The 14,750-nt window shown below is 40.3% G+C and overlaps 1 protein-coding gene across 2 annotated transcripts in view; it reads left to right on the plus strand.

Annotated features, from left to right (window-relative positions):
* Nucleotides 1-14,750, plus strand: part of abcc9 (ATP-binding cassette, sub-family C (CFTR/MRP), member 9) — a 77,285-nt gene that overhangs the window by 53,270 nt on the left and 9,265 nt on the right. For both annotated transcript variants that reach the window (XM_041780545.1, XM_041780546.1), the window contains 4 exons: nucleotides 314-434; nucleotides 3,799-3,929; nucleotides 5,376-5,454; nucleotides 11,513-11,621. In XM_041780545.1, coding sequence (XP_041636479.1) covers nucleotides 314-434; nucleotides 3,799-3,929; nucleotides 5,376-5,454; nucleotides 11,513-11,621 — 440 coding nt within the window. The remainder of the gene's footprint in view (nucleotides 1-313; nucleotides 435-3,798; nucleotides 3,930-5,375; nucleotides 5,455-11,512; nucleotides 11,622-14,750) is intronic.

A 14,750-nucleotide genomic window follows, 5' to 3' on the forward strand; every position in this document is an offset into this window, starting at 1 on the left:
TAGGCTGTAGGAAAGCACTTAAACATATACGTCTTGTTTTTGCAGCAGATTTCGAAATATGAACTTTTAAACCACAAAATTGACAGATTCCAAGACTACAAGGTTCTGCCTTATCAATACTTTAGATTTACTTTAGATTTTTGTATTTAAGCTGCATTTTGTGCAAGATTAGAATCCATGACAGAGTCAAAGGAGCACATTAACCCGAGGATCCCTCAGTCGGTTATTTCCTCCATGGTTTACACTGTACAGATAAATGTTGTCTTTATAGAGGAAAAACACTCAGACAGTCGCTCTCTGTGTCAATATTTAGGCCACTAACTACCTGAACTGGGTCGTGAGGAACCTGGCCGACCTGGAGGTCCAGATGGCAGCTGTGAAGAAGGTCAACAGCTTCCTCAGCACAGAGTCGGAGAACTACGAGGGATCTATGGGTAACTGCCTCTTTGAAATATGCTGTTTTAGCTGACTGCTGTTTAAAAGCCTTGAGCTTTGCATTTTTGGCTTAATTTGGAGGAAAAGTCTAACTCCAGACATATAAGAATCCATTTTTGCCTTTATTGGTTAGACAATAAAGATTAAAAAACACTGAATAGTCACACGTCACTGATTGAATCAGTAGTAGTAGTAGTACCAGTAGTACTGGTGTGTTAGCAGGAATATTCCTGCACACAGGGCGTCTTTTCCATGGAATATTGATTCCCAAATATCAGGGAGCAGGTGTTAAATGTTGTGTAGTATTGGGGGGTAAAACCCCTGCAGCACATTTGAACTAGGCTCATGAAAATGGGCAGGCGTATGTATCATGCAAAGGCCAACAAAAACGCCTCATAGAGCCATACCGCCAATCAGCAGGAAGTTTGAAATTTTGGTTAACAAGATTTGTTAAATATTGATTTTTCCAACCCTCATTCTGGGATTAATTTTTCCTTAAAAAGTAAAACAAAACCTGGGGCTGAATATACCTTGGAGACAAAATATATTCAGTTAAAAAAAACTTGGGCATGGGTGTGGTGGCTCCTCAAAGTTTGATGCCTCGCCGTGTAACAGGAAGTGACTGTTATTCGACATATAGGAAAGAAAAACTTCTGTGTTAAATACCTTTCATAGCGCCACCCAGTAGTAGTTTGACATCTCGCCATGTATCAGAAATTTACTGTTAATCAAAACAAATGTGAATGCCAACATTTAGTACTATTCATAGCGCCACTTACTGGTAAGACCCATACAGTCCTACATGATTCAGCTGGCAACTATTACATCAACAATGGTAAACTTCATTTCTCGCCATGTAACATGAAGTTACTGTCACTCAAAAGCATGAAAACTGCCTCAAAGTAAACAACTTCTTTACTTATATGTGCAATGTTCAGTACGATTCATAGCGCCACCTACTGGTAAGACCCCTAAAGCCCTACATGACATGATTCAGTTGGCAACTCTATAATTAACACTGGAAAGTTTGATGTCTCACCATGTAACAGGAAGTGACTGTAATCAACAACATATAGGATGCAAAATCACTTCTTCTGTGTTATATTCCTTTTTGTAGTGCCACCCATTGGTAGTTTAACATCTTGCCATGTAACAGGAAGTGACTGTAATTCAACATATAGAATGCTAATGTGTTGTCTGACCCTGCCCCTGACCCCGCCCCTCTCAGGAAATGGATGTGGCTCTCAAGGATGGCGGAACATTCTTCGAAGCAGGGAGGGCCAACTGAACCTGGGGGAGGGGCTAACTCTCCACATGACATCATGAGGGGGAGAGGGGGCGACCTTTAAAGTGTAATTCTGGGCTGATAACAGAGAACTTTTTTACATATCTGCCAGCACCGAATACCACTCATAGCGCCACCTTTTGGTAAGACCCATTCAGCCCTGAATGGATTATTTTAACATTAAGGTTCAAAGTTAAAAAGACGAATTGAGGGCTGGTGATTTATTCCATGGAACAGAATGACCCATCTGATCATAAACCAGCTATGTGCAGTCTCTGTGTGTGTTTTCAGTGTGAGTATTTGAAGTTTTATCTTCTACTTTGGAGTCCAGCAGCCTGTTTTGGCTTTCTGAGATGTGTTGTTGCTACGCTGAGACACAAACTCTAACAGTTACGCTTGTTTTTAACTTTAATTACATCTAACAAAGAGATATCTTGTGTTTGTTTAGGACAAACTAAATCCAACCAAACCCAAAAAGGGAAAGTCCTTCTACCAAAGAATCTGTCACCAAAACAGAGCAGCTATTTCTAGAAACTAAACAAATCCTGGGGTAGAAGGACGGCTTGAAAGGAGAGAAAGAGACAGAAAAAGGTTTATATCACGGAATAAAACAGGAGAAAAATAAAGTTTATGATACCTCTAATATAAGGTTAATGTGTGTGGCTTCTTCTCTTAACCCTGTGGTTTACAGTAACCGCTGAGACTATAAAACAAACCCAAACTGTCCTCAGTGACAGAGAACAGAAAGATTCCTCCGCTCTGACATCATGGAAGCTTCCAGAGATCTGATAAAAACTGGACTAAGTTGGGGAGGAATAAACTAAACTGAGCCAGCGGCAGAAAGATGGAGGTTTTATCTTGTCAGTGAACTAATAATGCTGCATGGAGGCTCAGAAGTCTCGATTCTTACACCAGCATCAGGCTTCAGCTGCTGTGAATGTATGGTTCCCTCTAGTCTGGAGGAAGCTTGGTGAGGTTTTCATGGCAATTAGTTTCTAAAATCAAACAATCCTCCCTGGTGCCTCTCAAGTCTGTTATTGTTTTAGATTTTTCTCTTAAATGTGTGCCAAATGTCTTGATAAAACAGGAGAATAGAAAATGGTTCAACGAGAGAGATGTGGAATGTGGAGAAAGGGGGAAAAGGAAATGCAGAAACAGAGAGAGATGTGAAGAAAAGTGAAGAAGAAGATGCAGAACAAAACAGGAAGGACCAGGAAAAAAAAGACAATTGTGCAAAAAAGGAAATTAGAGGGAGCTGCAAAAAATAAATGAGACAGGTAAAGAAAGAGAAGACAAAGCTGCAGAAAAATAGAGGAGGAAGGTGCAGAAAAGAGATGAAGCAGCAGAAAAATAGAGGAGGAAGGTGCAGAAAAGAGAAGATGAAGCTACCAAAAAACAGAGGAGGAAGGTGCAGAGTAGAGAGGAGGAAATTGCAAAAAAAAGAGGAGAAAATATGGAAAAGACAAGATAAAGTTGCAAAAAGAGAGATGAGGCCTTGAAGGTAACCTCAAAGCTTGTGAACTTAATGTTAGAATGCATGAAGAGATTTTGATGAAATTTAGCACAGAGCAACACCTGGCCTCATAATAAGATTTAAAAAAACAAATGGCACTCCTACCTTTCATATTGTGAGATTTTAGTGACCTTAGGAGCTTCTTTATGAATTTGAGCACATACAGTAATGTGTTTTTATGGCTGTAGACTAAAGTAATCACAAAGAGACTTAGAATAGAACACAGACAACAGTTGGCCAGGTTGCAGAGGCATTTGACAATCCAGTGGTAGTTCTTGTTATTTTATAATTCTGCAAACTTACAGAGCTTCCAAACGCTGCATGGGCATGTGTATAGAGATTTAAATGTCACAGTGTTATGTAACAAAGCAGAAGTGAATGGCTGGGCGTCACTGTGAAGTCTGAGCAGCACTTTAAAGAGAAAGTATCTCCTTATATTTCAGCTTTGCTATGACATGGTCTGTACGGTCTATATGTGCATGTTTACACTCACCATGACTGAAACGTACACACCAGACAGACTGTGGGTAGTCTGATTTTCCTTTCTCTCTGTCCTTTCTCACAGATTCCACCCAGGTCCCTGAGAACTGGCCTCAGAACGGGGAGATAAAGATCCAGGATCTGTGTGTGCGCTACGACCCCATGCTCAAACCGGTGCTCAAACACGTCAACGCCTACATCGAACCAGGGCAGAAGGTAATTCACACCGAGCTGAGAGGAGAACAGGACAACTCACATCTATCAGTGAGGGTTTGAGCTGCAGAATTAAAGTTTAAGTGCCGTTAAAGGTGGATCATACAGGCCTGTAGCCAGCCTAGGGGAAGGAGGGCATCTTTCTATCCTGGAGTGGACCTTTTTGCTCTTTCTCCTCTCACTCTTAGCTTCAAATTCTGGCCTATTAGAGCAACATGTGTGAATGTAATCAGTTAAATAACGATGTCTGGTCTACATGATCATGGCTGAGTATATGTAGTTGTTTCGTAGATGCACCCTGAGTTTGTGCACATTAATACAACATGTAAACCTACTTTTTATTGAAAATATTTCATGCATTCTCTCTTGAAGGCACACGCATACACAGTCATGATTATGTAACATCTAAAGCTCAGTTTAATTCTGCAGCATGGTGTTAATCTGTGTAGAGATGCGTCCATACATTAACACGTAACTCAAACTCGCTCGGACACGAGAAGCTCACATCACAACCTGGTGAAACGTCTGTAAGCAGAAGGGAATGTCCAACAGAGCGAGGATGAACATGTTTATTATGAGAGAGGAATCCCTGCAGGGTTTACGGACAAGAAAGTCAACTTTTACTCATATTATATAACTTTTTTTTTAAATTTAAAGTTTGAAATTTTTATTTAGAACAAACCTGAGCAGACAGTGATTTGCTAAAAGAGCTCAACTAGTTAAACAGCAGCTTTTTCATGATAGCAACCTGATTAGCTGTCTTAAAATGTTTTTTTGACCTGATTATGTTTGGCCAGATCAGCTGAGTCTGAGGTGGTTTTTGCTCTCTGAGCACACTCGCTGCATTCTTACTGAAAACTTGTGCTGAATATTCAATCTGGGATAAGATTTCTTTTGAATGAAATTGTAATTTTCCTGCATGTGAGCAGCACAAGACACTTTTGGGAATATTTTCTGAGCACACAGGAAGAAAAAAAGAGACTTTTTTCTATCTTGTCTGATTAAAGACTTCACAAGTGAAGCTGTTTCTGTGTTGTTTTATTTGTATTTATTTGTTTGCAAACGTGAGGCATAGCTTAAGTTAAGTGGAGTACACATGACACTATAAAGCTAATTCGGGGCACTTTGTAGGCAAGCCAGGAGGTAATGTAAGCAAATTTTCAGTTCAAAGAAGTTGAAGTTTGAGAAACGTGATATGGTCATGAATGCTAAGTGTTTGTTTTTGTTAAATTTAACACACAAAGTCTGAATTTTTAAGGTCTACTAAGAAGGCGGTGGTTTCTGTCTAAATGAGGGCTTTTACTTTGAAATCACAGCCAGGTGCCTCCATTAAACTGTGCACTAACACCTTATAACCAAACCCTCTGCACGCTCAGCATGTCCCCGACACTTCTGTGTGTGAAGTCTCACCACCGTGCCACGCTGACCCTTCATTTTTCTTCCCGTCAGGTGGGAATCTGCGGCCGAACGGGCAGCGGGAAGTCGTCTCTGTCGTTGGCCTTCTTCAACATGGTGGATATGTTCGAAGGTGGGTCTGTCTCCTGTCACAGACGGAGCGTTTTTCCACTTCTTTCATCTTTGGTTTCTGCTCTCGCTCTCATCTCCCTTCGTCTCTCCAAGTGTTTATGTCTCATTAAAGGGATTCTTAAGATTATCTTTGGCCTGTTTGAAGGGTCACAGGAGGGTTTTTCCTCAGAGATTTGGCCTCAGGTAACTCCAAACCTTCAGGGTTCTTAATGTAAAAGAGCACAGCCTTGTAGATCCTCTTATCTATGATGATTTATACTCAACTGGTGGCTCTGGAGCCACATGTGGCTCTTTTGTGACTATTTGTGGCCCTTTGATATCATAACTTTAAATAATATTCCCCCAGAAAACCTTAGAGGGAAACTTTTTTGTTCATTTTCACAATTTTTTGCCACTTTTCACCCATTTAAGCTACCTTTTGCCATTAAATACGACTTGTTTCCTATTTTTTGCTCATTTTTGCCACTTCTTTTTGCAACTTTTTTTCCAATTTTGCCACTTTCATCTTATTTTTTTCCCGTTTTGTGACACTTTATGCCCATTTAAGCTACCTTTGCCATTATATACCACTTGTTTCCTTTTTCTGTCCATTTTTGCCACTTCTTTTTTCCACTTTTCTATCTTTGCCTTTTTTCACCACTTTTTACCCATTTTTTGCCATTAAATACCACATTTTTTCTATTTTTTTTGCCCATTTTTGCCAGTTTTATCCCATTTTTCCCCTTTTCACCATTTTTTGCCCATTTAAGCTACCTTTTGCCATGAAATAGCATTTGTTTCCTATTTTTTGCCCATTTTTGCCACTCTTGACTGTTTTTTGCCCATTTTCGTCAACTTCCACCTGTTTTTTGCCATGTTTTTGCTGGTTTTTGACCATTTTTGCCACCTTTAATTTACTTTTAATGCTACTTTTTGCCGGGGTTTTTTTGCCACTTCTTACTACTTAGATTGTGGCTCTTACAAAGGTTTTTTTCAACAATTTGACTCTTTGGTGGAGCAGGGTTGAGTTCTACTCTGCTATTTCCTTTGGTCCATTATAAACTGAAGAAGATTTGCATCAAAATACATTTTTAAGAAGTACCTGAATCAGACTTTAAGATTTGCTGTAATTAGATCCTCCACTTTGATGATGAACTAAACCATGCTTGTCTGTTGTGTTTCTGGTACATGACAGCAGCTTAATTTAAAACATAATCACCTGTTTAGTTTACTCTTCCTTTCCAAAGTGGTGATCATTAACCACTCAGCCTGCAGACCAAACTGTAAATTCCGTCTGCTGACATCTGCATTAGTCGCTGGAGCTGGGCACAGATGTGAATCTGTTAGATGTAGACCGTGTTTAGTCTCACCTTTAATTCCAGAAGCATCAGACTGAAGTGTTTATTCAGCAGCAGTGATTTAAAGAGCAACACGTGTCTGATTCACAGCGTTTCAAGCCATTAATATGAACAGAACAGGGAGGCATAGGCATTTGGATATCAAGTCGAGTGTCTATCTCTTAAAAACAGCCCGTATATCATTTCTGCAGCTCTTTCAGTATCTCTACATGCTGATACGAATGAATGGAAGCCAGTATGCATGAACTAACAGACTAGTGGAGCCTCTTTAACAGCTTTTCTCCCTCATGTTGTCCTAAACATGCTTTTGAAGGACTGCTGAAAGACTATTTTGTGAGGTACTGGTCAGACTGAAACTACTCAATCCATGACGACATGTTAGGAGGGAGTCTTGAAGCTTGGATTATGGATGAGATGGTTCTGAGAACCTGTTTGGCCTCAGTTCTAAATCTGGAGGAAACCAGGCACCCCTCATCACCTTTCCAATACCATCCCAACAGTGAAGCATAGTGGTGACAGCATCATGCTGTGAGGGTGTTTCTCAGCAGCAGGGACTGGGAGCCTGGTCAAAATTTAAGGAAAGTACAGAGATAGTCTCAATGAAAACCTGCTCAGCAGCACTCAGGACCTTGGACTGGGCCTAAGGTTCACCTTCCAACATGACAATGACCCTGAGACCAGAGCTGAGACAACACAAGAACGGCTTAGGTTGGATGTCCTGGAGGGAGCCCTGACCTGAACCTGAATCTGGCACTTCCATCCAACCTGACTGATCTTCAACTAAGGACTGAAGAAAGAGTATGAAAGCTGATGTTAATGTAATATTTCAGTTTTTATTTTCAACATATTAGCAAACATTTCTAAAGTTCAGTTTTTGTCATGATGGCATACTGAGTGTAAATTAAAGAGAATAAAGGTAGATTTAAACGATTGCATCATCAGGGTGCAAGTTAATGAAAATTGAAAAAGTGAAGGGGTCTGAATGCACTGTGCATATTTAAGGAGCAGTTACTGGTTGGTAGTAAACCAATATCATCACCATCACCAGTCAGATTTCTGCCGCAGCAGCAGGGACTTTAGCAGCATCGTCACCACCGGTTTAAATGCATGTGTTACTGTGTAATCTGCCATTAAAACTCAACTTGGTGCCAAATGAAGATTTGTTTAGGAACAGGAAGACCGGCTTTTATTGCAGAGCAGAGATAAAAAAATCCAGATCTCTATAAAGATCTGTTCTCATCACTCTGAGTTCAACTGGACGGACGTAAATAAAGCCATGCTTTTACTGGCAGTAGATCAGGTCAGCTGACACGGTGGCCTTTAACATGTACAGGTCCTCATTGCATCTACATAACCAGTCCAGCCTGGATGAAGACACCCCAGACCGCCTCTCTATGGAGTCTGAGCGATTAGATGTCAAACTGTTTTCCACTGAGGTTCATCCACACAAAGCATCAACGACCACCACTCGTCATACGTAGTCTGAATAAGATCAGAGATCCTGGTTGGCTCTTTATAACTCCTCTGTCATCTAGATCAGGGGTTCTCAACCTTTTCAGCCCGCGATCCAAAAATAAAGGTGGCAAAGACCGGGGACCCCCACTGTACCTGAACCTGGTGGTTGAACAGCCATGCACAATCAGGAGTAGTCATGTCCAGACAAGGCCGCCCATTAGGGGGGAAAGATGGGAGAGCTTTCTGGGGCCCAGCCAAACTTGGGGACCATGGAGGTCAGCAAAATCATGGTCCGTTGTAAAGTTAAGCTGTGATATCCATATTTTCTATCTAACCTGAATGATAACCACTCTTATCAAATAAACAACTGTCTTTATCTATTCATTTGTAAATATCCAATCAATAAATAGCCTTCTTAAAAATGTAAATCCCTTTTGTTAAAAACAGAAAAAATTGGTTAAAAATAGCTAAAAGGGGTCAATAATGGCAAATGCCAAAAATTGGTGGAAAAAGTGGTGAAATTGGATTTTGAAAGTAGCATAAATGGTATAGAAGTGGCAAAAATTAGTTAAAAGTGCCAAAAAATGACCAAAATATTGATGAAAGTGGCAAAATGGACATAGAAAATGGTTAAAGGGGATTAACAAGTGTCTGCAATGGCTTTGAAGTTTAAAAATGGGCAGAAATTTGGTGTAATGAGATGAAAATTGATATAAACTGGCAAAAAAGGGGTAACTACCGCAGAAAAATAGGCAGAATTTGGCAGAAGTTGGTTGAACTGGCAAAAATATGCATTTCAAATAATGGAATGTGGTTAAAATGAGCAAAAATAGGCGTCAAAAGTGGTTAATAGTGTCAATACTGGGCCAAAAGAGGCAACAATAGGCGGAAAATGGCAAAAACTGGCTGAAAAAAAGTGGTGGAAAGAGTTTAAAACAGACTAAAATGGGTTTTGAGTGGCAAAAGTGTGTTAAAATATACAAAATTGATAGGAAAAAATGCATGAAAGCTGGTTAAAATTAAGCAAAATTGGTATAAAGTGGCAATAGTGTCATTTAAATATGTTCTTATTTTTTAAGGCATCTGGAGACCCCCTCTTAGTGTCTCGCGACCCCAAAGGGGGTCCCGGCCCCAACGTTGAGAACCACTGATCTACACTACCTTTAAAGAATCTCCTGTGTGATCGTTAAACCGCCATCATCCAGGCTGTCTTTAAAAACATTGTTAGAATAACATTTATTCTACTGTCCCTCTTTACATTTCACTGGTTTTAAACACCCCTGTAGGTCTCTGAGTGAGAACCTGACGGTCCTTATGTTCCTCACATGTGTTTTAGTCCACTTCAAACTCTGAAGTGGGCTCTCGTACATAGAGGATTAAAACGAAGACATTAGAAGAGAAGTGGCGACTTTGCTGCAGTCGTTTCCAGACTGTAGGTCATATGTTTTAAAGTCAGCAGTCATAAGAGTCCTAAACGCGTCCTCTTTTATTTATCGCTCTTTTAAAGCATAATGGTTTGGTCTGTTTTCAGGCTGACGGCTCACAGACGGATTATTCAGACAGAGATGAAACTGCACAGTCACTTTTTCCATTCAGACCGGAGCGTACACACAGCTGTGCAGACACTTCATTTTACAGTAAATTAAGAAGTCTGTCAGCAGCATTTCCTTATAAAGCAGTGAAATAAAACCAGAGCAGTGCAGCGCTGAGCTCTGTAGGACTGCCTTTATTTCATTACCTCAGAATATTCAATCTTAGTCACCAAACCCATAAAAAATGAAGAAACGAAAGTTTAATGTGCAGTAAAAAGGGATTATTCTAACTTTTAACTGGACTGTTGTTTTTGAGAAAAAATAATCAACTAAATAATCCTTTTGTAGGATTTTGATGATCGATAAATCTTATTTACTAACTTTGAAGGCCAAAAGTTGTACATCTAAAGCAAAATCAGTGCATTTTAAGTGTGCAGTAGGCCTTCTTCATAAGACCAAGGGTTAAAAATATACAATTAGCCATTTTGAATGATTGCAGCATAAAGCAGTTTTGAATGAAATTTTTCACCTCCTCCTGAGGAATTCAGAGGCTTCCCCAGGCCAGGTGGGATATATAATCCTCCCAACAAATCCTGGGATCTCCTCCCAGTTAGGCGCACCTGGAAGACCTCCACAGGGAAGCAACCAGGAGGCCAAACCATCTCATTCTTGCAGTCTCTACCCAGAGCTCGTGACCACTGATGAGGGTTGAACCAATAAACTGAAAGCTTTGCCTTCTGGCTCAGCGCCCTCTTCACCACAACAGTCTAGGACAACGTTTGCAAAACTGCCGATGCTGCACTGATCTGCCTGTCAATCCCACCATCCATCTGTGAACAAGACCCTGAGATACTTGAACTCCTTCACTTGTGGCAAAGACTCACTCAACACCCAATACACGTTTTCCAGCAGAGGACCAGGACCTCAGACTTGGAGATGCTGACCCTCCTCTTAGTCACAAACTGTCCCAGCTGAAGAGGCAGACAGAACCACATCGTCTGCAAAAATCAGAGCTGAAATTCCGAGGCTATCAAACCTGAACCCCTTTCCTCCCTGGCCACGCTTTTAGACCTTACCCATGAAAATTAAAAACAGAATCAGTCACAGGGGGCAGCCCTGGCGGACTCCAACGCGCACTGGGAAAGTGTCTGACTTTGCCGAAGATACCGACACAACCTTACTTTGGTCGTAGAGACCTGATGGCAACAGCCCAGTATCCCAGTACCTCCCACATGACCTCCCAGCGGGGCACAATCAAATCTACTCCAAATCCAAAACACATGCAAACACAGAAACCCCCATGAACCAGTTGATTCGGACTGGTTGCCTCACCCAGGACTGGGAAGCTCACTGGAGCCAGACCTGGAGAGGAACTCAACGGTGAGCATCTGGAGGCTCAGATGGACCCAACCCAAATGAACAACAGAGCTGCTACTCTGTGGAACCAGCACCTGCAGGGATAGTTTGGAGCAATGGAAGCTGGGTGGCAGACGAAGGTGTGACCTGGGTGCTGCTTTTTAAAGACTTCACACCACATTAGAAGCAAACAGCCTCTGGTACACCAGCTGTTGTTCTGTTAGAGCCATGAGTTTGGTGTTTTTTTGGCCTTGTTGGTCCCTTAGAAATATTGAAGCATTCTTATGTTTTGCACTGAAAGATAATCTTTGGCCCCTGGCTTTGCTTTTCCTGTTTCTGTGACTAAAACTGGAGATTTTAATGCACACTCTCTTTGCAGGAAAGATCATCATCGATGGGATCGACATCTGTAAACTTCCTCTGCAGACACTCAGATCCAGACTCTCCATCATCCTCCAGGATCCTGTGTTGTTCAGCGGCTCTATCAGGTACAAAACGTACAAATGCCAACTTTGCTTCACCATATCTTCATTCAATCATCCATAAATTATCAACAGAAATTAGACATGAAGAATAGTGGAACCACCTGCACAACTTGCCCTTAATCCCCTACAATTGCAAGTAACTGATGGCCAACTGGGATCAAAAACAGGCCCTGGCATTTGAAACTACAATCTAACTTTCTAAACTAACACATAAATACAAAGATTTTAAGTGTAATAGCTTGTCCATGTTTGCAGCAGCAGCTGAAGATTTTTCATTTTTTTTATTTTTTAAAAAATGTGTTTTTTTTATTTAAAATGTACATTAAGCTAGAATCAGCAGTCTGTATTATGTAGATACATTTTTACCTTTTGGCTCTACTGTAAATGAATTAATACAGGGCTTTTATTTTGAAAAGTAACAAACTGCAATCCAATTGGTGCTCCTGCATACTAATGACAACATCTGGTTTTAGAAAAGGAAAAAAACAGGACATTTTTAATGGATAATTGCACCTTTTAAGCTTTTGCTTGACTGTTTTTAAACAAAAGAAAGAAAATTACCTTGTTTTTGAAATTTTGAGTATTGTATTTTAAATTAAAAGTCAAACAACTGTTGATTTTTATTTTTTTAATAAAGAGTAAACACATAATCACTCTTAAAGCTACAGACTAGTATCAGTCAGGTCAACCAGAATGTTCTGCAGAGAAGAAATGAGCTGAATGATGTTCGCAAAATGCAAAAATAGTTCAACTTCCAGTTAACGCTTAGAGCAGTGGTTTTCAAAGTGTGAGGCGGGCCTCCCCTGGGGGGCGCCACAGAGCTTCAGGGGAGGCGCGGAACCATAAACCAGAAAAAAGGTGATTTCCTTTGCAAACCTCTGCTGTGCATGAAGCAAAATGGATAGACTTATAGTTACTATAGGGACTATGCTATAGAGCAGTGTTACTCAACCAAAGAGCCACATTTTTGAAAAATACCTTTGCCAGTGCCACAATCTAAGAGGTGAAAAGTGGCAAAAACAGCTTGAAGTAGCAATAACAATAGGTTAAAGGTGGCAAAATGGTCAAAAAGCAGCAAAAATGTCTGAAAAGGGGTGAAAATGGGGAGAGAAATTGGAAAAATAGTCAGAAAGTAGCAGAAATGGGTGAGAAGTGACAAATGGGCAAAAAGCAGTCACGAGTTCCAAAAATGGTCAAAAAAGAGGAAACAAGTGGTATGTAATGGCAAAGGGTAGTTTAAATGGACATAAGTGGCAAAAAAAATGGTTAAAAACAAAATGGGAAAAAATTCGGATACAAGTGGCAAAAATTGGGAAAAAGTGGCAAAAATTGGGAAAAAGGGAAAAAATTGGGAAAAAATTAAACGAGTGGTATTAAATAGCAATGGGCAGCTTAAACAGACAAAAAGTGGCAAAAAATTGTTAAAAGGCCAAGAAATGGGATGAAAGTGGCAAAAATTGGGACAAAGTGGCAAAAAGACATTGCAAAAATGAGCGAAAATGGGAAAAAAAATAGATATTTAATGAAGAAAGGTAGCTTACATGGGAAAAAAGGTGAAAAAAGGCAAAAATGGGATAAAAGTGGAAACAATGGGGGAAAAAAAGCAAAAAAAAGTTGCAAAATGGCCAAAAAATATGAAAAAGGGTATTTAATGGCATTATAACTGAATAAGAGGGAAAGGCAGATGTTTAAGGACATTTGCAAACCAAAACATCCTAAATATTAATGTTAAAAATATTTAAAGATTAGACATAAATGTTTGAAATGTGGTTTAATTTTTTTTCAATTTGAATCTTTTTTGTGGGTGGGGGCCCACCAATCTTCTTAGTGGAGGCTCACTCTTCCACACTTTGAAAACCCCTAGCTTAGAGGCATGCTTTTATTTTATTGTGAAGCCATTTTGAGCAAACAGAAATCCTCAAAAGCTCTGGTTATTATCGTGTGGTTTGAAGCAAAACAACTTGTGTTCTTACATATTAATTACAGAGAAACTCACATGATCTGTGCAGAAATGCTCATATTTTCAGAATTAGCTCTAAAACAACACAACTTAAAGAAAAAAATGAAAAGATAACACAGATCAAAATGAAGCCAAACCGCAGCGATAGGAGAATAAATAACTCGATGTGAAGTCCGTCCTGGGACACCGTGGTCACGTGACGGCCCTCGGTCCCAGCTGTGGGGTTAGTGGTTTAAAACTCAGTGGGAACTCGGAGCGGGACCTAAACTGACTTTAATCAGAGACGTCAGGGACGGTCGCACACATCCTCTGCGTGTTTGTGTTACAGGAGAGACAGTGACTGGCTGTTTGTTATAAAGACAGAGAGCATGTGCTGTTTGTTTGGACAGACAGAGAGCGACAGTCCTGGCATTTTACTGGGACTGGTGTTTATGCGAACGTCAGCCCGAGGTGAATGGTCGACAGTAACTGTTTCACTGTTGTCTTAGATGTTCCTGTTATTTTATAACTCACACTCACTCCCACACACAACGAAACAAGAAAATTCATCACATCAGGCAGATTTCCCTAAAATCTCACAGGAGAGGAGACGGTGTCTTTGGAGCTAAACACGGACTTTATGAAGTGTTAAACTAACAACCTCATTTATCAAATTAAGATTTATCTAGCAATAATTTTCAAAATAGTTCATGAAATGTTCTCAAACTGCTAAACTGGTCACAGTCCTTTAAAGCTGGACATTTATGCATTTTTTTCATAATTAGCATACAGACACACCCCTTTATGCCCATATAAGGGCATAAAGGCACACAACCAGGTCATCGATCAATCCATAAACCTTTAGGATAGTGCCATTCATAAACAATGCCATCTTAAAAAAATTCAGAGGAGGGAGATGCAGAAAGACAGTGGAGGCGGTTGCAGGAAAATGGAAGAGGGATTTGCAGAACACCTGAAAATGTAGATGCAGAAAGACTGAAGAGAGAGATGCAGAAAGACTGAAGAGAGAGATGCAGAAAGACTGAAGAGAGAGATGCAGAAAGACTGAAGAGAGAGATGCAGAAAGACTGAAGAGAGAGATGCAGAAAGACTGAAGAGAGAGATGCAGAAAGACTGAAGAGAGAGATGCAGAAAGACTGAAGAGAGAGATGCAGAAAAGATGCAGAAGGACT

The sequence above is a fragment of the Cheilinus undulatus genome, linkage group 23 (assembly GCF_018320785.1).
Source record: "Cheilinus undulatus linkage group 23, ASM1832078v1, whole genome shotgun sequence".
Classification (NCBI taxonomy): Eukaryota; Metazoa; Chordata; class Actinopteri; order Labriformes; family Labridae; genus Cheilinus; species Cheilinus undulatus.